The 22,645-nt window shown below is 44.2% G+C and overlaps 1 protein-coding gene across 1 annotated transcript in view; it reads right to left on the reverse strand.

The window, feature by feature from the left end:
- CREB3L1 (cAMP responsive element binding protein 3 like 1) overlaps positions 1 to 22,191 on the reverse strand; it is an 80,190-nt gene extending 57,999 nt beyond the window's left edge. Inside the window, exon 1 of the mRNA XM_033149084.1 lies at positions 21,852 to 22,191. Within this exon, the coding sequence (XP_033004975.1) occupies positions 21,852 to 21,959 (108 nt within the window). The 5' untranslated portion in view covers positions 21,960 to 22,191. The remainder of the gene's footprint in view (positions 1 to 21,851) is intronic.
- Positions 22,192 to 22,645: the final 454 nt, after the last annotated feature.

The raw sequence follows: 22,645 nt of genomic DNA on the forward strand, positions 1-22,645 counted from the left end.
AGTCTTCAGTTCAAACCTATATTACCAAAGCACTCCTATCTGTGCATTTGTTGACACTCTCAAATTATACAAAGAAAACAGAAAACTGAGGATTACAACCACTGGGTAATACTGCTGTATTTGTGTTTAAATGACTTTTTTTTACCCAGTGTATCTTCCAAAATTAACCCCTGGCTTTGCTAAAATTAAAGCCTGCCACATTTCTATTTACTCCTGCTCCCTGCCAGCCCAGGAACCTATGGTTTCATATACAGTGTGGAACAGAACTGGGTTACAATACAGGCTTTGTTTTCGCAAAGGAATGAGGGCAACAGCCATCTTTCCCTTTCCATCCCGGAATCCCAAGTATATAACCTGACATCTCAGCACCTGGGATTTTACTGGGAGGGATTTCACCTGTAATCTCTGATTTAGGGCTTTTCAACCCAGAGTTTAATTTGTGTTTGCAGTTGTTTGAGGTCTCATTTAATTTGCATAGTCCACATGAAATAACATGACGTTCAAACAACACCAATCTCAATGATTTCCTCCCACAAATTTGGGATAATTTGGGTAAATCAGGTTCTAAACCACTTCACTCAGAGTTGCAGACTATTTTGGGGAGGTGTTTTGGGATGGGTGAATCAATCGTTACTTTCTGCTATTCCCCTCTCCATGCTCACTATTTCCTCAATGCTTTCATTTCTTTTCTGGCAGGGTTTGCAAATATTTCCAGCACACTCCTGAACAAAGGTGTTTTCTTTTCTTTTGAGCTTTCAGATTTTCACAAAACCAGAAAACAGCACTAGCAGATTGTGTGACTGTATGCTTTTATGCACTTCCTCCGTTAGGAGTTTTTAAAAAGAAAACAACAAGGTACACACAAAGCTAACTGCACACATTGCCTATCAGTACTTAATCATCATAACAGAATCAACAGATAAGAAAGGTGCAAACACAAAAGGGAACATCTACTGGTATGAATGGGGAAATTGTTCTTCACATACACATTCAAAGGTGTGTAGGTATGGACTCCTCTAGTCTTACTTGAATGGGGGAAATTATGAATTAACAGCTAAATAATGCTCAAATGTGCACAGGCCCTTAGACTCAATTTTTAGTCAGACCTCATGGCTACAATATTCAGCTCAATTTTTCTACTTTTTGGTTCACCGTTTTGTTTGTTTTCCTTCTTTTGTGTACCATCTTGCCTGACGGAGAGTTCTGGAGAACTCACTTGGAATAAGCACCAGCTCATCTTCCTCCCCAAGCTTGGTGGCGGCGGAGAGCACTGGTAGAGGAAATAGGGACATTCTGAGATTGAATCAGAAGCTGGGATGGCTTTTGTATTTCTAGGATTGTCCTTGGAAAAAAGGGACACTTGTGGGGTATGCATACACCTTCCCTAAATCTGCTCTGGAGGGTCAGGAGAACAGCATGCAGGGGGTGGTGACAGGAAGATTGTTATTTGGCAAGCAGAAATCCTTGCATTGATAGAACAATTGTATTACCACAATGTTGAATTCCACCCAGCGACTTTATAAAATTTGGTAATTAGGCCTAGGCCTAGAAGTATGTCCTCCCCTTTTACCTCTGTTTGAGAGAGGACTTTGTCTTCTCTGAGAAAAATCTGATTTAGGTGGTGAGTATCAGTCCAGGTGGACCCAGGTGGCCTAGGGCGTGTTGATCAGAAGGTCGGTGGTTCAAATCCCTGCCACGGGGTGAGCTCCCGTTGCTCGGTCCCAGCTCCTGCCCACCTAGCAGTTCGAAAGCATGTCAAAGTGCAAGTAGATAAATAGGGACCACTCCAGCAGGAAGGTAAACGGCGTTTCCATGTGCTACTCTGGTTCGCCAGAAGCAGCTTTGTCATGCTGGCCACATGACCCGGAAGCTGTATGCCGGCTCCTTCGGCCAGTAACGCGAGATGAGCGCCGCAACCCCAGAGTCAGACACAACTGGACCTGATGGTCAGGGGTCCCTTTACCTTTACCAATCAGTCCAATACCTTCTGAAGCAAAAACATAAGCTACTTTTCTTCTTTCTTTCCCCTCCCATGAGGATTCTTTCTTTGCTTTCTCCTCCCTTGCTATTTTCCTGCTTCTGATATATTCAAATAAATTTTTAGTGTTTTGCCTGGCGTGCTCTGGTCCATGGGGTCATGAAGAGTCGGAAACGACTAAACGGCTAAACAACAACAACAATAAAGTTGTTACAATCTGCCCCTCAAGTTCTTTTTACGTTATTCTCAACTTACATTTGTTTTTGCCAGAGTAGATGATTCTTTTTCTTTGCTTCACATGGGCAAGACTTCAGCTTTTAAAAGAAATATTTTGTGCTTTTAACAGCTCAACTTTGCTTGTTAACCGTGCAGACATCCTCTTGGGTTTCTCTGTACCTTTCCTAGTCTGTGGTATTTATTTTACCTCAGTTTCTCTTATAGTTGTTTTCAATAATATCCAACCTTCCTGAGGAGACTAGACCATGCTCCCCCCTGCTTTTACATTCCTTTAAAAAGATCTGCTCATTATTTCATTTCATTTCATAAATTTCCTCTGTTTAAATTGAATGTGATTTTTTTGGACTTTTGAACAATTTTCCACTTCCATATATACTAAATACCCAAGAGGTTTCCCACCATATCACACCTGGAGACCACTCAAGATTGATGTGATCCTAACCATGTCTTCTCAGAAGTCCAATTGCATTCAATGGGTCTTATTCCCAGGTAAGTGGGATTAGGGGAGCAGCCTAAGTTTACTTTAATAATTTAATAATAAATAAACTAATCGAGGGACCACTTCCCCTCTACTTGGTTCTATGACTGGTTGTTATCAGTCACTGCTTCTCCTTTGGCTATTTTCCGAATTTCTTTTTCAATATCATCATCACGGTTGGGAGGGGAGCAACAGTATGCCCCCACCACTAAGATTACTTTTGGAGCTTAGTATTCCTGTTCACAATAATTCTGTGGAAGGGTTAGAATTCAGGTTGGTCCTTAACCCTAGTTCAGATGTGAGGAAGCATTAGCCTTCCACATGCTGCTGAACTACCACTCCCATCAAACCCAGTAAGCATGGCCAATGGCCAAGGATGATGGGAGTTGTAGTTCAGCTCATCTGGAGGGCCAGAGGTTCCCTACACCTGCCCTGGGATTATTCCTGGGTTACATATACACCGCCCATTTAAAGCACTTTAACAGATGTGGTCTCCCCCAAAGAATCCTGAGAACTGTAATTTGTTCAGAGTGCTGAACAAATGACAATTTGTAATTTGAGGACCCTTCTATGAACGATCTGCAAAGTTCTGAGTGCTAGCAGAATAAGTAAAGTTATGGAGATTGGCTGCCGCAGGGGAGGCCCGAGTTTGAGACACACATACATCCCAGTGCCTTACTATAAGAATTCCTGTACTAATTCCAGAAGCCAAGCCAATCTTTATGCTAATTCCAAGCCAAGGCTGTGGAGTTGGAATGCTTAGTATTAAAAGAAAAAAGTAAGTAGGCATATAACCTGGTGGAACATGTTGTCAATGCATATAGCACGCTATCCATTGATATAAAAGGACGTGTTAGCAGTGGATGCATAAAATATTCCAAAATGATTCTGGAGCAGTGTTATTTAATACATCAAAGGGGCCATTGGGTCCAATCAACAGGAAGCCAATCAGCCGATCTGACAAGCCAATCAGGACTCACCTGACCCTCCATATAGAATCATAGCGGTCAACTTTTCCCCTTTTTTAAGGAAATTCCCTTATTCTGAATAGGATTCCTCGCAAGAAAAGGGAAAAGTTGACAGCTATGTATAGAATCCTAAGAATTCTTCAGACTGATCAGCTTATCATTAAGAGAAGTTGCTAAACCGACTTGCCTTAACCTCACCCTGAAATTTGTCTGCCTCTTCTCCAGAACCACCAGCTCAACCTAGACCATGCCATCTGCCTTGGGATCCTTGCCTGCCTGCTCCGGAGCCCAACCACTTGTCTGTCTTTGGTCTTGTAATTTGGCCCTTTGGATTTTGAAGCACCTGTGCTGGAATCATACATGTACAGCTAAAGATTCTCACACATGAAGCCACTTATGTATAACAAATTCCACAATACTGTGTGCTCATGCTAATTTCTTCTAGGCAGTAGCTCTTATGGGTAACTCCCCTGAGTTGGCACGGAACTCTCTTGGAATGGCTCAAAACCTGTTTTTGGTCTCTTCTTTTTCCTTCTAAAACCTGCCAAACACCACATCATTTTGGAGCCAAGTCCTATTCTCTAAATTTAAACCACCACTGCCAGCAGCATAGGCTCCAACCCAGGTTGTATCACCTCACTAACATTAGAACTGTGGCTCAATTTGTCTTCAAAGGCTTCTACTTCCACCCAAAATGGTGCTCTATTTTTTGCAGACTATGATAATTATTTGCTCATTCACCACCAGCTGAATCCTATGTTGATAAAAAATGCTAGGGCACAGATTGCCAGATACAGTCTAATTTTTCCCCTTTTGTACAGTTTACCAAATTTCTCTTCCAGCATCAGAGGTTCTCCCCTTACTCTTTTATCGTATTGAGCTTTCTGTTACTTCTGAGGCCACTCCATGTGAGCTTTCATTCTGATTTCCATCCTCTTAGGAGGTTCTTACACCCAGCCAAAATGATCCAAAACGGCTTCTTCCTTACTAATCCCCAATACTAAATCCATAAGAAAGAATACGGAGTGATCTTCTGTGGCCTTCTTCAATAACCTGCAGAACAAAGCCAGGAACAATTCCCCACATTGTGTAGGCACTGGGGCCCCGTAGATCACACTTGTGAAAAGCAAGATTGCAGTTGATCAGGTGACACAACTGATGGTGACCTCTCTTTGGTTCTTTATGAAAGGGATAGTGCTGATTTCTCAAAATGTCCCAAAATAAAGAAGACCTACTGTATACAGTACAATCAACCCAGATGCAAAATGCCTTTTCATCTAAATCATCTTAAAGCCAAGCTGGAAAAATCTTCAGGACTACAAAAGAGTCGCTTTCAGCAGGATGGTGATGTAATTAGCAGACTGGGCAGGATCTCACCAGCTGCTAGACTGCTCATGGTTTCAGTGATGTGATATGTCTAGGCACCATGGCAGGCAAGGAACTCTCTGGGAGCTTGTTGGCAGGAGGTGTCTCTATGCCTTCAGGCATCACGGGTGTTTTCCAAGCGCTTTCGCTCAGAATGTAGAATTCTGACCTGATGCCAGTAACCGATGGAAAGCCTGTGCCCTGCAATCAGAGAGGTGATTAACGTTTAAAGCTTAGCTTTAAAAATGACATTTTTTGCCATCACATCCAAGTTGAACAATAAGAAGTGAAGAAAGTGAAGGCTTGAACAATAAGAAGTGAAGGAAAGTGAAGGCTTGAAGCCTGCAGACAGGTCTGCTGTTGAGTGTTGGTTCAGCCCACTGGCAGGGCTCAACCAAAATGAAGTTCAGCAGGAACAATATTTTGAAAACCTGCAGCCAGTAGAGGGATGGGATGGGAAGCTATTGTAGCCAGCTCTGTTACTGTCAACAAATTCAACAAGAAAAGAATTCAGATCAGAATCCCCTATATTCGGCTGGGGGTGTTACTTTTACAAGACACCTATTTCTTTTTCAATATTTCTCAACACAATCAAGCGTAAATAGTAGTTCCACCAGGATACTGGCCTCATCACTCTTGACAGAGAAAATAACAAATATCAACAGGTATATGTTTTTCGTGTATTTTTTTTTACTACTCTTATAGCATCATTCAATGGGAACTGCAGAAACACTCTTTCTTGACTTTTTTCTTTACAAAACAAACCCATTTCATTATAAATTGTCAGAAATTTGTCACAAACACAAGAGCTTGTAATCAAATAGTCCTTGGTTAATTTTAAATTTGCTACAAAGGAGATGCAGTCACTGGCAAAGTAAGAAATCAACAGTATGCATTGTCAACACTGCAACAAATATCCCTCATGCCACACTGAAATCAACCTTTCACAATGTCCATTGATGATAATTTGTCCAATTTTGAGTTCACTGGCCTTAGCAAATGTTTCAGTTCCCTATATAAATCTGCCCCCACTTTAATCTGCTGCGTATTTTCCAGCCAAAGCCAAGTACCTTTTAGCAGAGCTGAGCCCAACTTACTCAACTATTTTTGGCAGAGCAAAAGATATTCACATTCATTGATATCCATGTGTAGCCACTGCTAATCCCATTCACTCTGTGGCCACTGATTGAGTGTGCTGACCCATGTGACCAAGCAGAGAAGAAAAAAGAAGAAAAGGCAAGGGCTTTTTCTTTCTTTTTTTAAGAAAAAAGTATTGTTATAGGTTGGGGGAGGGGCAAGGCCAGCCAAACCCCTAGAGTCAGTAAAGGGTTAGAATCTGAACAAACTTGTAAATCCCTGAATTTAGCAAGGGCTAGGAATAACACCAGTTCATCTCCTAATGAGACCAGCCTGGTGATGGCTTACTGGGGGTGGGCTCTTGAAGGAACACTGGTGCTGATGGGAAACAAAACATGACTTGGGTGTGATTGCACCCATTTGGGGGCATAGGTTTGGCCGCCTCTCAAGATATCACTGCCAGATTCATCAGGAGGGTTCCAAAATGGTATCAAAAGTTTGCAGCAACCTTTTTTTATGGGACCATATAGCAGACTAACAGTCAAATGGATTGTCCCTGAAATGGTACAGTCCTTTCACAGGATGGTGGCATCTCAGGATGCATATTAGGAATGGCTTCTTTGAAAGGACTGCCAAGTTAGGATCTTTCCAAATCAATAGCTTACAAGTCAGAAAAAAACCCTCAGCCTTCTTCCTAACGTAAAATGAGACTAGAGAACTTATGGCTCTCCAGATGTTGTTCAGCAACAACTCACATAATCCCTGATCACTGGCCATACTAACTTTGGTAAACAGGAGTTGGAATTCAACATCTTCTGGGTCGCAGGTTCCTCGTTCCTGGTGTAAAAGCTGCCCTATGCAGGAACATATTGACATAGGGATACTTCCAAACAAGCATTCTGTAATGGTTTAATCCAATCAGAGGACTGCACCATATCAAAATTATATGCTTGAGTAGGCTCTGACAGCTGTTTCAAAGCTACTTGAACATATTTTCTTTAATCTCCCAGCAATAAGTAGAAACACACACTCTCTCTCTCTCAAACACACACACACACACAGCATACAACCTCTAAAATGGAGCCAAAGATCCATTTGTGTCCCTGGAAAAACGTTAACTGTCTGCATGCAACAATATTCTAGTCTGCACACCTTTATGAATATTCAAGCCATTTTGTCCCTCTATTATACAGTGCTTATACAACATAAACAAAAGTTGTACCAATTTCTATGGGTCCACAATGCTGACCTTCCACAACCCATAGCAAGAACTAGAGTCTGGTCAAGTCATTTCCTCACCCACCTCCTTTACACGTAAGTCTTGGCTTCTCTCCCTCAAGCCTGCTACTGGTCATCCCAGGCCTATCAACAGTTTTGTAGTTTCCTTCTGACCTACAGGTTAGCTCCATCAGTGTCTCCTGCTAAGTAAGTGCCACTGTGTTTAATGGGGCTTACTCTCCCAAGTAAGCATGCACAGGATCACCTCAATGCTCTTCTGTTTTGCCCCGCATCCAAACAATGCTCCTACATCTTTCCTTCTCTCTGCTGCTCCCAAAGATGTCTGCGTTCTCTGATGTTTTGCTTCAGGTAAAGGTAAAGGTAAAGGTAAAGGACCCCTAGATAGTTATGCCCAGTCAAAGGCAACTATGGGGTTGCGGTGCTCATATCACTTTCAGGCCGAGGGAAGATTTCCGGGTCATGTGGCCAGCATGACTAAACTGCTTCTGTCCCAACGGAACACCGTGACAGAAACCAGAGTGCACAGAAACACCATTTACCTTCCCGTCACAGCGGTACCTATTTATCTACTTGGACTAGTGTGCTTTCGAACTGCTAGGTTGGCAGGAGCTGGGACAGAGAAATGGGAGCTCACCCCGTCACGGGGATTCGAACCGCTCACCTTCTGATCAGCAAGCCCAAGAGGCTCAGTGGTTTAGACCACAGTGCCACCCGCATCCCTTCAATCAACTGCTTATCTTGGGGTTGTTCTCTGGATGGCTTGAATGGAGTTTTGGAAATGGTCTGACTTGGACAATAGGAGCTATTGCTTTGATCAAGACCTAGATGGAAAGTTATCTCCCAGGAGTAGTTGACACACCAATTTTGTGAGGTTTGACTCTTGGTCTCATTCGCATTCCCTCCAGCATTTATCCGGTGAAGAGAGGGACATCATATTCTATTACTACTACTACTACTACTACTACTACTACCACCCCATCCATCCAACTGAGTTGCCGCAGGCACTCAGGGCGGTTTACAACATAAGAAAACAATAAAAGTTTTTTTAAAAAAACCTTCCCTATACAGGGCTGCCTTCAGATGTCTTCTAAAAGTTCTATAGTTACTTATCTCCTTGGCTTGGGGTGTCACATAACACCATACACACCAACATTTCTCCAATGTCCTAAGGAAAAGGGACATTCCAGGATCAAATCAGAAACCAGGGTGGCTTCTGTAAATCTAGGACTGTCCCTGAAAAATGTGGACACTTGGAGGATCTGCATTAGCACGTCCTCCCACTCTCTTCTAACTTGCTTCTGAATTTTCCTGAGATTACATTTTGGAGTTTCAGACTTGCTATTATTATCGTTACTATTCCTGGCTCTCTTACAGGTGTGGCTCTCTCCACTCTCTCTGGCCTAGCTATGGAAGGCCCAGGCTGTGTAACCAAAGCAATGACTCAAAGGCCCTGGCTCATGTTCAGCAGAAACACGTTTTAGCCAGAAGGATTCTTAAAGAGGCCTTTCTAAGGGCTTGTTGTCCTGTGTCTAACTGTATTTTCTGGGACAACCACCCTGTCCCTCACTATTGGCTGGTGGGGCAGGAGGCTCACCATTCCCCTGCTGATTTATAGAATACCAGGGAAAGCCAAAGAGAAGGGTCATTCTGTGCAAACTCTGGTTATTCTCTCAGAGAATACAAAGAAGGCCTACAGAGAAGGCCTTCTTGGTAGTGGCACCCTCCCTGTGGAACGCTCTCCCTTCAGATGTCAAGGAGATAAAGAACTACATAACTTTTAGAAGACACCTGAAGGCAGCCCTGTAACAGGAAATTTGTAATATTTGATGTTTTATTATGTTTTATATATGCTGTAAGCCACCCAAAGTGGCTGGGGAAACCCAGGCAGATGGGTGGGGTATTATTGTTGTTGTTGTTGTTGTTGTTGTTGTTGTTGTTGTTGTTGTTGTTGTTAGTCACCCCAAACTCTGTCTATAGAAAAGTTTATCCTCCTGTTCCAGGTTGACAGTCCTTTAATCCTAGTCCAGATAAAGATGTGAGCTACACAAGCATGCAGAAGGGGCAGATTTACCAGGCGATGCAAGGACAGGGATCCTTCTTAATATGTGTGTGCATGTGGGAGAATATTGCCATCTTACTGGCAGATAAGAAAAGGTCACACACCTCTCCCAGCAGGAATTAGATGGAAACAGACTATCTGTGTATCTGTACTTTAGAGGAGAAACCACAGTTTGCACACTGTACAAGCAGCTGGCTTGAAGCCTGACCAAGCCATGTCCAGCTGTTCTGTATCCTGGCTGGAGAGCATCCTTTCACTGAAGTGATACAAAACATAAGCAGCTACTAAGGAAGAGCCAGTAAATCTCCACATACCGGTATCTCAGCAGGAAATCAAAACACCCGCTCCCCCAACATGCACCAGATGCAGGGCCATCCCAAGGCAAGAGGCGGGGTAGAGGGAAAATCAGAGCTGGACTGGGGGGATTACATCATGCCATGGATCAACCTATGAGCTTGTCCAGCTGAGGCTGTGCCAAGAGGTCCAGATGACTCAGAAGTGTGTTGCATGCATCTCCAGCTCTGTTCTCTCTTTCTTCCCTAGTCATTTTCTTTTTGAACTAGTCCCTTTCTTTTCTTGCTTACCCTTCCCTCAGAAACATATGGAGTGGAGTGGAGTGGATCAAGTCACTGAAGGATCTATGCAGCTTGAGTGAACATTGGTCTGGGGCCTGCAAGGCCTGTGTCCTGAGGCAATGACCACAGCAAGGACAATTCCTCATTTGCCATATCTGAGCCCGCTGAAGTCAAAAGGAATTTGTGTTCTGAAGTGCAGGTGGGTTCAAGACACAGTGATAACATCAACAACCTTTATTGAACTAACAGAACTGGACAACATGGGCAACATTTCTGAAGGCCTGGGCCACTCCCACTCCCAACATGATTGGCTGTCTAAACTTCCAAGCTGCAAATCATGACTCAGAGTTTAAGGGCCAATGGCAGAGGCCCAAATCGTGAAATGTTCTGTGATTGGATTTCATGTATCGAATCAAAACACTGCGGCTCAGAATCCTTAGTCCAGACTCAAGCTCAGGCAAACACAGACCACTGAATACATAGCATGTTCCATACTATGAAAGGCAGGCTTCAGTGGAGCCACCTAGAACCTACTTAAAGCAGAGGCTTTTGGTACTATTTCTTGATGGGGCAGCTGCCTGATAGAATCACCATTCCCTTTTCTTAACTAAAATACAGCTCCCTTAACTAAAATATAGCACAGCCACATAGAGGGAACATGTGAAATGGAACTGATGTCTTGCCACAATAGCACCATCAGCAAACTAGAAATCCAGGGGTTTGCCCTGGGTACAAAACCGTCTCCTGCTTCTGTGTATTAAAATTCAGCACTCTTATCATGCTTTGCGACACAAAGTTTATGTTCTAAATTGATTCCTGCTTCTGGACTCGACACATCCCAAATTCTAGCAACAGCACTGAAAGGACATTCCAAAAAGCAACTTGGTTCTCTCAATTGGTGTTCGGTGAAGTTGCTGATATATATATATACTCTGTGCAGTGTTAGAAATGAGCCAGGCACCAGGCACGTTTTGCTACTACTGCCTTGGGTCCAATTGCGACTACGTGGATATTTCTGGGTGCCAGGCTGGCGGCCACAGTTTAAAAACCTCTGCCTTAGTCCATAGTTAATACCATTTCCACTGTGTGCGTTTCTCCTTCTTGCCAAGTGGTAGCAAAATTCTGGGGGGTCCCAGACACACACACAGGGTTGTGTTTCCATTGGGAAATTGAGGCACAGTGGAGACTGGTGTCTTTGAGAAATATGATTTATTTTACACAAATTTATACCTAAAGCCTTCAATGGAGGGGGCACAGAACATTATGCTGCAAGAGTGTCCCTCATGGCTCCTCCCATAGCTTCAGTAAGCTTGGGTCCAAATCAGCAGCCTGTCATGGCGTCTGGTTTCTCAGTGCAGCCTTCTCTAGCCAGCACTGAATGGAGCCCTCTCCCATTTCCTCCTTCTTGTTCTCACAACACCTTGCCAAAAAAACCCACCTCACCTTCTGTCTGCTCGCCCCCTTCTTCAGACCTGTTTTTTAAAAGGATACAATTTTCCTGTGTGACATCATGCCTCCTGTAACCTCCCTCTTCCAACTGTGCTATTTCTTCTGCTAACTAACACACAGCTGGGGGCGGGGGGCGGGAGGACAGCACCTGTCTGGTCAATTGCTCTTTTAATGGATCGGCATTTAATTCTCCTTGTGTTCTTAATGGCATCGCTATCAGTGATCTCCTGAACAGGAGAACTGTTTCGGCCTGTATTTAAAAGCTAGCACCTGGCATATTCCCTTCATCCTACAAAAACCCACTAAATTCTACCCCTTTATTAACTTCTAACATTCACTAACTCTAGCAATTATAGGTGCCCTTGCACCCCCACACTCTGTTACTCCAGATCTGTAACAATATATGTAGGTAAAGGTAAAGGGACCCCTGACCATTTGGTCCACTTGTGAACCATTAGGCTCATCTCGTTTTACTGGCCGAGGGAGCCGGTGTACAGCTTCCAGGTCATGTGGCCAGCATGACAAAGCCGCTTCTGGTGAACCAGAGCAGTGCACGGAAACACCGTTTACCTCCTCGCCGGAGCGGTACCTATTTATGTACTTGTACTCTGACATGCTTTCGAACTGCTAGGTTGGCAGGAGCTGGGACCAAATAATGGGAGCTCACCCCGTTGCGGGGATTCGAACCACCGACCTTCTGATTGGCAAGCCCTAGGCTCTGTGGTTTAACCCACAGTACCACCCATGTCCCATAATATATGTAGGTATATTGGACTATTTATGGGAATCCAATACTGTGACCTGTACCATTACATCGAAAAGGAGCTTTTCAAAGAAAATCAAGTATATTAGGCTGCAATTCTATGCACTATTACTTTGAGAGTAAATTCCATTGAACTCTGTGTGGCATACTTCTGAGTAAAAATGCTTTGGACGGAGCTGTACATTTCTTATCCATCCATTTCTCCCAAGACCCAGAAGGATTAAAATGCCAACTATCTGTGGTTGCTCTCAGGACCAAGGCCAGAGCTTCAAGAAGGAAGTTGTCATGATAATCGAAGCAAAGAATAGGTACCTAAGTAAGAGCCTTGTGGCTGTATCGCCTTCTTTCAGATTCACACTCTTGCCGCATGGAGCATAGCGAAGATGATCATCAGCAGAAAGACGGTTGCTTGTTTGCTTAGAGATTATAGGAAAAGCAAGCTCTAAAGAATCAGTAACTACTCCTGCTTACCTGCTTACAAAGGGAACTGTCACAACCACCTCCCCGAAGATGAAGGCACACACAAAACTGACACATGCATACTGTGTTCAACTGAACATACAAGAGGGGTGAATCCCTCCTCTACCCCACATCAATATCAAATGAATGATTTCCTGTGCAAGATCTATTCTACCCAGTACCAGTTTTACCCAGTTGCAGTTCTTGCTTGCCCTACAAACACGGTCTTGAGCTAATTCACTCAAACATTATAAAACAATACAATGACGTCAACCAAACTTGACTTTTGGCCGGTGAATTTTGGCCTCTTGAACCAGCAAGGTGAATCTATTGGCATTGCAAACTGAATCATGGTTCAAAATCCTAGTGGAAGCATTGGCACTCTTGGTATCACGAGTACCAGATCAGTTCAGCAAGCTGTAAATCTCTGAAAACTTTGGTGGATTTCAATGATTAAAATACAACAACAACCCAAGAATATATCTTGGCTTCTACATCCCAACCACCAGAAAGCAATCAAACGGCACTTACATGTTAAGCTCCTTCCTTGGAGGTTTTTAAGCAGAGGTTGGATGGCCATCTGTCATGGATGCTTTAGCTGAGATTCCAGCATTGCAAGGGGGTTGGACCATATGACCCTTGGGTACCTGACAAGATTCTATTGTTCTGTGATTCCTTCTTCTGCTTTTCCCTCTCTTTTCTTAGGCCTTCTTCTCACAGCATGTAATTAATTTATGAAACCTGCTGCCACAAGATACGGTTATGGCCACTGGTATAGATGGCTTCAAGAGGGATCGAGATAAATTAATGGAGGAGTCTCAATGGCTACTAGCCACAATGGCTACATGCAGTGCTGTCAAGTATCCCGTTTTCCCCGGGATTCTCCCTTATTTCAAGCAGTTTCCCACTGCTCTCCCTTATTTTTTATTTCCCTTAAATTTTCCGTTTTTAATGGAAGCAGCTCCTCCCCTGCTGGCCAGGGACTGGGTGGGAAGACCTCGCCTACTTGGAGAGAAAAGCCTCAGCCCTCAAAGCAAGTGGGAGCCATTTCCCGTGCTTACAGGGGGGTGTATTCCTCCCCCTGCATCAGCCCCTATCCGTTGCTGCCGAGCCCCTCAGCTGGCCAATAGGGTTAGCTGGCGGGCGGAGCCTGGCTGCCTTTGAGCAGCTGCTGCTTCCTGTCCTGTTTTGATGGGATCAGACAAGAAGACGATGGGGCTCCATCGCGCGGAGCACATGGCTGCCCTCCTCTTTGCTCCGCTCCGAGCCCGCTTGGAGTTTACATTGCTGCTCCGCCCACTTTTGCTTCTGGCTCCGCCCACCACTGACATGTGACTGTCCCCGGGATAGGTGGGACTGCTGATCCCTTATTTTCAAATCCGAAACTTGACAGCTATGGGCTACATGCAATCTCCAATACGCCGCCAGATGCAAGATGCTGAAGAGCAAGAGCAGGAGAGGGCCACTGCCTTCATGTCCCATCTAGAGACAATTGTTTGGTCATTGTGGGAAACATGAACCTGGGCTAGATTAACTATTAGTCTGACCCAGCAGGGTTTTCATGTTTTTTTGATGGTCATGTCACTGGAAGCATGGCAATACTGAAGCTGGTCCCTGTATCCCTCGCAAGCTCAGGGAAAAGGACAAGAGGGAGAAAAGCCAACTGATCTCACTTCCCCACACAGATTCAAGGGCAGGTCAAAGAGAGGATGATAGCAAAGTATACTACTTGCTATGGAGAAACAGGGATGCACTCTCCAGCCTTGGGCTGCTCTAATTTTTCTATGACTACATCATTTCATCCTCTTTCCATAGTGTAGAAAGGTGTACCATATATCCATTCATACACTTGTGAAAGAGTCATCAAACCTGCATGGTTTTAAAAGATTGCCTGTACAGACAGCACTTTCAGCCCACATTAAGATTCAGAATGTTAACGGTCAAGAAAAGGCATTTCCAGTTGGACATTTTTCTACTCAAAGAAGATGCTTTAGCTAAGAATGCTTCTAAGAGAAGGAGGCAATTTCCAGCCAGAATTTGTGTACTCTTAGGCATCAAAATGCAAGTCAGTTCTCCAGCACATGCAATGATGTTGCTAACATCTGCCTCTCATGTTAGAAACATGCCTATGCCCCCACCCTCTGATGAGTGTTTAGTAAGTTTACTCTGCAAATATTTTCACATACTTTCTTCCTTATAACTTTCACTTAAATTGGTTTTTAATTTAATTTAATTTTTGGCATGGCATTTTCTTACTTTGAATCGTAGTTACATTTGAATCGTAGTTAAGGCTGTCACCTGATAGTTAATTATTTTTATTATTTATTACATTTGTATAACACCCTTCATCTGCAGATCTCAGGGCGGTTCACAACATTAAAATACAAGATAAAAAACACAAAATACATAAGAAAAACAATAACAAAACAATAACAAACCCCTCCCCTGCAAAGATAAGCCTGAATTGTATGAGTTTACAGCCGCATAAGACATTTCCAGCACTCTCACTCTTCACTGCTAAACTAATTAACTAGCTAACTATAACTCAAAATATGCTATGGATCAACTAACTGCTTGCAGCTGATAAAATGGGAAGTGTGACACTTTCTATGTAGGCCACAGTGCTGGACTGGCATCAGTTCTCCAGAGACATCTGTGTACCTCTCACAGCAGCTGGGAGAGCTTCCCACTGCACTAAGGAATCCAGCAGAACTGGAAAATGGTAAGGATTCCTGGCTAGTGTTTTAATTCCAGTTTCTTTGGAGGGGGGGAGGGATGCTCAAGCAGAATTAAATGCATATGGCCCCTTTCAATTAACAGACTTTTTCATCCACTGTGAACACAGTATTTGCTGCTTTTAAAATGGAGCAAAAGAAAAAGAAAAAAGTGCCTATGTATTAACTCAATAATGAACAACTGTAGCCTGAAAATGGCCCTAAACTGATATGAACTCACATTCTCAATGCAGTGCAATACCAGTTATGCTCAGTGTAAACAGCCTGGGGCTGATGGGAGTTGTAGTCCAAAATATCTGGAGGGCACCAAGTTGGAAAAGGCTGATTTAGGGCTTCTGTTAGGAACCAGAGGACTGTGGGTGGACTTCCATCCTAGCTCGGTGGAAGCTGGTTTAACAGCCCAAGGCCTTGTCCATCTCAGTTCTCCCCTTTTTGTATGCCCAACTCTAGAGCTCTTTCCCTTGCTCTGTTCACCATAGTTTCCTATGAAGGGCACTGTTGGATCAGACCAAAGGCCTATGTAATCCAACATCCTGTTCTCACAGTGGCCAGCCTGCAGGAAACCTGTCAGCCTGTAAACATGATAACAATAGCCCTCTTCCACTCCTGATCCCTTGCATACTGTCTCTGGATTCTGGAAGTAGTATTACACAGCCATCCTGATTAGTAGTCTTTGAGAGCCTTATCCTTCAGGTCCTCCCCTCTAAGGTGCTACTTCAGCTTCAGCATGGCCATTCTGCCAGACCCAAGGTCAGGAAAACAACTGCCTTGCAGGATGCAATCCCCAGGTAACTTCTGTGTTGCCAGATACTAGCAACTGTCATTTAAAACTCCATTGTTCCCCAGAGCCAGAAAATTGGCAGGTGAAATGGCTGGTAGTGGCAAAAACAACACAGTAGCCAGGTCACCCAAACTGTGGTACCCCAATCAGTGACGACAGCACCCAGTTGTTCAATGTATGGAGCAAGCTTGTTTTCTCCTGATCCGGAGGGTAGGACCTGAACCAATGGATTCAAGTTACAGGAAAGGAGATTCCAACTAAACGTCAGGAAGAACTTTCTGACAGTAAGAGCTGTTTGGCAGCGGAATGGACTCTCCTTCATTGGAGGTTTTTAAGCAGAGGTTGGATGGTCATTTGTCATGGATGCTTTAGCTGAGATTCCTGCATTGCAGGGGGTTGGATTAGATGACCCTTGAGATGCCTTCCAACTCTACAATTCTATGATTGTATGTACTTGCCTTGCTCCCATTTACCAGGCTTGGAAACTTAAAAAAAAAAAAAAAACTTCTTGGTTAATATTAATGCATTGCCATTCACTGTCCCAAAAAGACAAAGCAGGTTGGTTCAAAACTCAGAAAAAAATAAATTCCGCGGCTCACCACGTCAGGGGCATAAAACCAATGAAAGGACTAGTGACCACCAGTTAAGAAACCAAATAAAGCACAAAAGGTGACTGTGTCTGAAGCAACATCTGAGAGGTGCCGTCTTAGTCGCGGCATTAATGAAAACAACGAATGAATAGGAGCATTCTGGCAAGATTCAACAAAGTCTACAGCTGACAATAGAAAGGTTAAAGCAGCAAATACAATAATATGATGAGAAAGTTCACTGCAATCTGTAAGTAAACATAGCATGGAAGATTAACCTTACTTTTGAAGACTCCTTTCAAGTTTGAAACCCAAGCACAAGTTTCCAAGGTCAAAACAGGAAGCTGTGTGCCAAGCTAGAAGGGTCTACTAGGATGTACTTAAAGACCTGATAAAATTAAGAAACAAGTGAGCCCTGCGGCAAAATGTTGTGACGTCGAGTACTGTTTAAGTTTCCAGCCATGCCCTTTCCCACAATACTCCATTCCATTCTTCCCCTGCCCCCCACCCCCGGTTTTCCACACAGTAGTCCACTTTAGGCATTTTAAATGCATGTGAAATAAACATGCTCAGACCTCCCCAACCAACCAACAACAAAAGAGCTTCAATTTTCAACAGCAAAAAATTGCAAGAGCCAGGAGGGCTTGTCAGAAGAGTGCCTGGGGGCACCATGGTGCCCTCAGGTGCCATATTGGGGACCTTCATTTCCCAGCCATGACCACAAACAAAGGGGATAATAGATAAATCAGTTATGGACATCCAGCTCTCATGGACAAGAAGGGTTGTCACAAGACCAATGATTGCTACCACCAGAAAGAGGCGTGGATACAAATAACACACTGGGCCCAGATGATCCTGCTGGTGGTCCAATTCCCATTACTCCTGCATTATTCAGCAGTCATATATGGTCTATATGTCACTCATAAACCTGTCCTATTAAAAGACTGGAAAAGAAACAGATAGCAGAGAAGCTGATTACATCCCCCAGGCCATGTGCCCCTAGCTGGTTTCAGATTGGCTAAACCAACCCCATAATAATTTTGCTCTAGTCAATCCAGTATAAGTGTCCTCCATCCCTGACAGTCTAATATAGGCTTTAATCCCTCTAGGCAGGTACTGTATTGTGCTATTCCTGTGTTTTATAATGCACAAGGCTGTTTGTGCTAATGAAATGTTAAATACTATTGGTACAATAATAGTATACATTCAACTGGTGGTAGTGATGGTGTGGACTGGAGCTCTGTTTTTAATTCATAATGAAGCCAATTAAGTTAACCAATGACTTAATGCTTTCAGACTTACTAACTGAACAATCCCATAAATATATAGTCAGAGGGTTGTTCAGTTCATTGGGGCTGACTCCTGGGTAAGTAGGTATAAGTTACAGCCTAAACATGTCATTTTAGATGGCAAATTCCAACCCTACTTTCTAAAAGGACAATTAGGCCTTAGATAATACTACTCTGCCTCAACCTTAATTAAAATACAAATACTATTGAACACCCAAAATCTAATGAACATAGGGTTGCCATATTTCTGAAAGTGAAAATCCTGGACACTAAAGTTGTTGAGCTTTTTCTCAAGAAAAATTGACGTGGGTTGCCATACGTCTGGATTGTTCCGGACATTTTTGCCAATTTCCACCTGGAAGCTGCTTCTGACTGCAACAGATTTGGCCTCTAAATGCATATGTACAGGCAACTCCCCATTTATGTGGGAGTTGTGATTTGAGGCACTGTACATAAGTGGGACGGACATAGGCCTCCCCCCCCCTCTTGAGATGCCGCACACCAGCAGTTGTGTGCGTGCTGATCATACACAAATAGGGAGTTGCCTAATTGTGCATGTGTTTATGCATACAATGTGTGCAACACACACACACTGGATGGCAAGAGTTAAAAGTATGTGTTGGGAACCCAACTGCATATAAATATCGATAATTAGAAACTGACTCACTGATCATGAGAAAGAAATAATCATACATTTTCATCAGGCCAGTTTTGCAGTCACCATCCAAAAAGGAACCGTAATTTAAATCAGCCCGAAAAACAACATGGTGAACATAGCCAGCAAAAATGTTAAAAAATATTTGCAACATTGCTGACAAACCAAAATTTTCTCGCATTCATAGAGGGCAACCCCTAGGCTCCAGATTGAGGGAGGAGCTGAGCAAAGCGGTGGAAGATACAGAATTGGATTTTGTGTGTTTTTTTAAAATAGTAAATGCAAATTTTGGGGGCCTGGTTCATATTGTCACTACATGAGAGAGTCAATTCCTCGTCCCCACCAGATGCCACTTTCCCTGTTATGTATTGAAGTTTTCCCACTAAGTAAAATACACACACTTTCAACTCACAATTTTTAAAAATATATTCTAATACTATTTTTTTAACATGGACTGCTAATCTTGAATAAACCTCATTTATTTTAATTACTGCTGTATCCTTTCAGCACCTTTGAGAAGAAGGAAATGTGTCAATATGTAAACAGAGTGTATAATTTGAAAGGCATTCTTACAAACGTTCCTGTGCAACAGATCAGTAATATGTGTCCACTATGAAGGGCTTATCTGATTTATGAGTGTAACATTTGATGGAAACAGACAAATAACTATATTATATGGGCTAGTTATACCAGAGGAGGGAGAAAATTGTTGTTGTTGTTGTTTATTTATACCCTACCTTTTCCCAAAACTAGGACTCAATGTGGCTTCCAAAAAATTAAAACAAACACAGATAAAACACAGAAAGCTAAAGAAAAATAGCAATTTTGGAAATTTTGGTAAGGCAGCAAACATAAGTAGATCTAATACAATTATCTACTATAGTAGTCATTGATACTTGGTTTGTCAGTACAACCCCACTAGGTAAGAGGGGAGAAACCATTTGCTTCAAGTTGCTATTAAGCTAGATACCATATGCTAGATACCATTGCCCTACACACCAGGGCAATGTAGATTATCAATAGTGGAAAACAAAATTGTGGCATCTCTCACTACACAAGGACATGGAAAGTGGCCTTATATCAGGTCAAACTATTTGTTCACCCAGCCCAGTATTGCCTCCTCTGACTGGTCCTTTTTGGTAACTGGAGATGCCAAGGACAGAACCTGGGAGCTTTTTGCATGCAGGTCATGTGCTCCGCCATTGAGTGAGAACCCCTCCCTGAATCTCTTGCTTATGGGGTAGGATATTAGACACCCAAGGGCAGGAACAAAGCTTCAGAGAGTGAAAAAGATTCCTAAAATAAAATTTGACATTACAGAAAGGTGGCCCCGGTATATAACATATGGGAAACTGCATTCCCCAGTCTACAACAGGATGCTATTTCAGTTTCCAGTCGAGGAGGCAAGTTTTCACCCAAAGGTGAAACCCAAAGGCCTTATGTTGTATATATTCAATATCAGACGCTTTGCTGAAGCCGCATAAGGGTCGCTGTATTCATGTGTGAGATTTTTTGTGGGTTCCCACCCACCAAATATATAAGACTCCCCCCCCCGCCGTACTTCTGGAGAAACTCTCCAGACTACAGTTAAGATGGGCTTAGCCAAGATGAAGCTTTCAGAAGGCCATATTCCATTATTCTAGAGTCATATTCCTTTATTCTAGAGTGATTAACCTGTAATAATTATAATTTATTATTATTTATTACCACCCTTTATCAAAAAATTACAAGGCGGTTCACAGCATAAGGATACAAAATGAGAACACAAAATACATAATGAAACAAAAACAAACCAGTAATGGCCCCCCTAAAAAATTTATTACCCTTCACTGTTGTTATAGTAACAGGCCGATTTGGATTGCTAGTGCATACATAAGCACAGACAGAAGCAGGAAATCCACCACAGATTCCCCAGGAGGTCTAATAGCAGCTCAGGTGGGACTTCGGATTTAGACAGGTTAAATAGCACAGGGGGAGGCTTTAAACCCCACCACCACCAATGCTGCTGCTCTGATCTAAATTGGAGCTCTCTCCCATGCCCTCTCCCATGCCCATTGCTAGAGATAATTCTCAGCACAGATTTCCTGAATACACTCTTGCCCCTCAGAGGTAAAAATTGCCTCAACACCACAGACATTATCCTGTGGTGTTGAGGGTCTGGCCTGATTTTTGACCTGATTTAAGGCTTTTAGGACACTTTACTGAATATATATATATTCACCTATTCACAACTTTACGATCACTTGGGACCCCTCTGTTAAGTAAATGAACATAGTAGTCCTACAATAGAAAAAAAAACCATGAATCAACTCTAAGACATTCCATTACCATAGATAGGTCATCTAATAACCATTTGTTGCATGGTGAGGTGAAATTTTGCACTAAGATCACAAGTTCCATCCATATTCACCTCCCAGCTGGCATGTTTTGAAGCAGTCCTGAGGCTGCTTCATCCATGCATGATTATCTCCTGAAGACCACCCGTGTCCCTTCAGATGTGATTGGACTCCATCTCCCATCAGCCACACAGCCAATGGTCAGGGATGATGGGAGTGGGTATCCAAGGACACCTGGAGGGCCATGGGTCCCTCGCTGTTGCATCAAGTGCATGAAACAGACATCACAAATCAAAGACCAGAGATAACGTTTTCATCTTATGCCAGCCACTTTGCTAGTCACCAAGCGTTGCAAAACCAAGTGATGTGCATCAGGCCTTTGCGAATCTACACATGCTTTTTGAACCGGGCCGGCAAGGAACGGGGTGGAAGAACGGCTGCTTACATTTACAGGGGACGGAAACGCTCGTGGGAATGTGCATGTGACACGTGTTGCTGGTCATATCCGGACTGGCATATTAAAATCGCGGTAGTAGTTCACAACAAGGGGCAGCCGGCTGCAGCCTGCAGGCAAGCCAGGGGCATCCCGGGACACAGCTATGGCTCCTTCCGACTTGCCCCCAGCCTACCTCCTCCTGCTCACCTACGAACCCTTCCCTTCACCCCAGGGTCCAGAAGAGACCACCGAGAGGCCCTCAGACCTTCGGGGAAGGAAAGCCGCTTTACAAACCTACAACCACCACCACCACCCCGTCTCTCTTTCTCTCTCTGGCCCGTACCCAGCAACCTCAAACGCCGTCCAGCCGTCGCTCCCCTCTTACCACATTGCTGAGAAAATCCGCTTCGTTTAAATCGCCCAGATCCAAGAAGCTGGAGGCTCCTCCGGGGAAGAGGCGCTCCGAAGGGAAGGGCTCTAGGATACTGTCCATGGTAGCGGAGGCGAAGCGAGCCGGAGGAGCCGTCGGGTGTGGGGAGCAGGGGAGCCGCTTCCTTCCCCTCCAGCGCTGCGGGACCTTCCCTTAAGGATCGCCCGGCGGTTCACTCCAGAGCAGCAACCCTGAGCGGCAGATCCCAAGGCGCTGGGCAGAGAAGGGCCATGCCTACGTCTTCCCCCGAGGAGAGCCTGTAATCCATGGGGAGGGAAAGAGGGAAGGAGGGGACGGGGGGTCCTTTTCCTTGGGGGGGGGGCGCAAGCGAGTGGGGAGGGAAAAGACAATGGGGGCTCAGAGGGGTGGGGCTGATGGGGGCCACTCTGGGAGGGGGTAAGAGGGAGAGGAGGAGGAAGATGTGCAGGATCCGGGCTAAGAGAGGGAGCGGGGTGCGCCCGGAGGGAGGGAAGGATCGTGCAAGGGCTGATGCAGCCTCCTGTGGGGACGGAAGGAGGGGCGCCTTCGCCTCCTCCGGGATCCCTGCCCAGCTGTCACAGTCACACTCCGCGCACCATCCCTAGGCTCAGCCGCCTCTGCCCGGCCTCTCTGGACACGCCCCCTCCCTCCCTCATGAATATTAACGCCGGGCCTAGGCAAGGCAGGCGGCTCCGTCCCCGACGCAACCCGAAGCCGCGCCCACTGCCGCCCCTGCCCAATGGGAGCTCGAGGGAGGAGCTTGGGGGCCG

The sequence above is a fragment of the Lacerta agilis genome, chromosome 1, assembly GCF_009819535.1.
Source record: "Lacerta agilis isolate rLacAgi1 chromosome 1, rLacAgi1.pri, whole genome shotgun sequence".
In the NCBI taxonomy this organism is placed as follows: Eukaryota; Metazoa; Chordata; class Lepidosauria; order Squamata; family Lacertidae; genus Lacerta; species Lacerta agilis.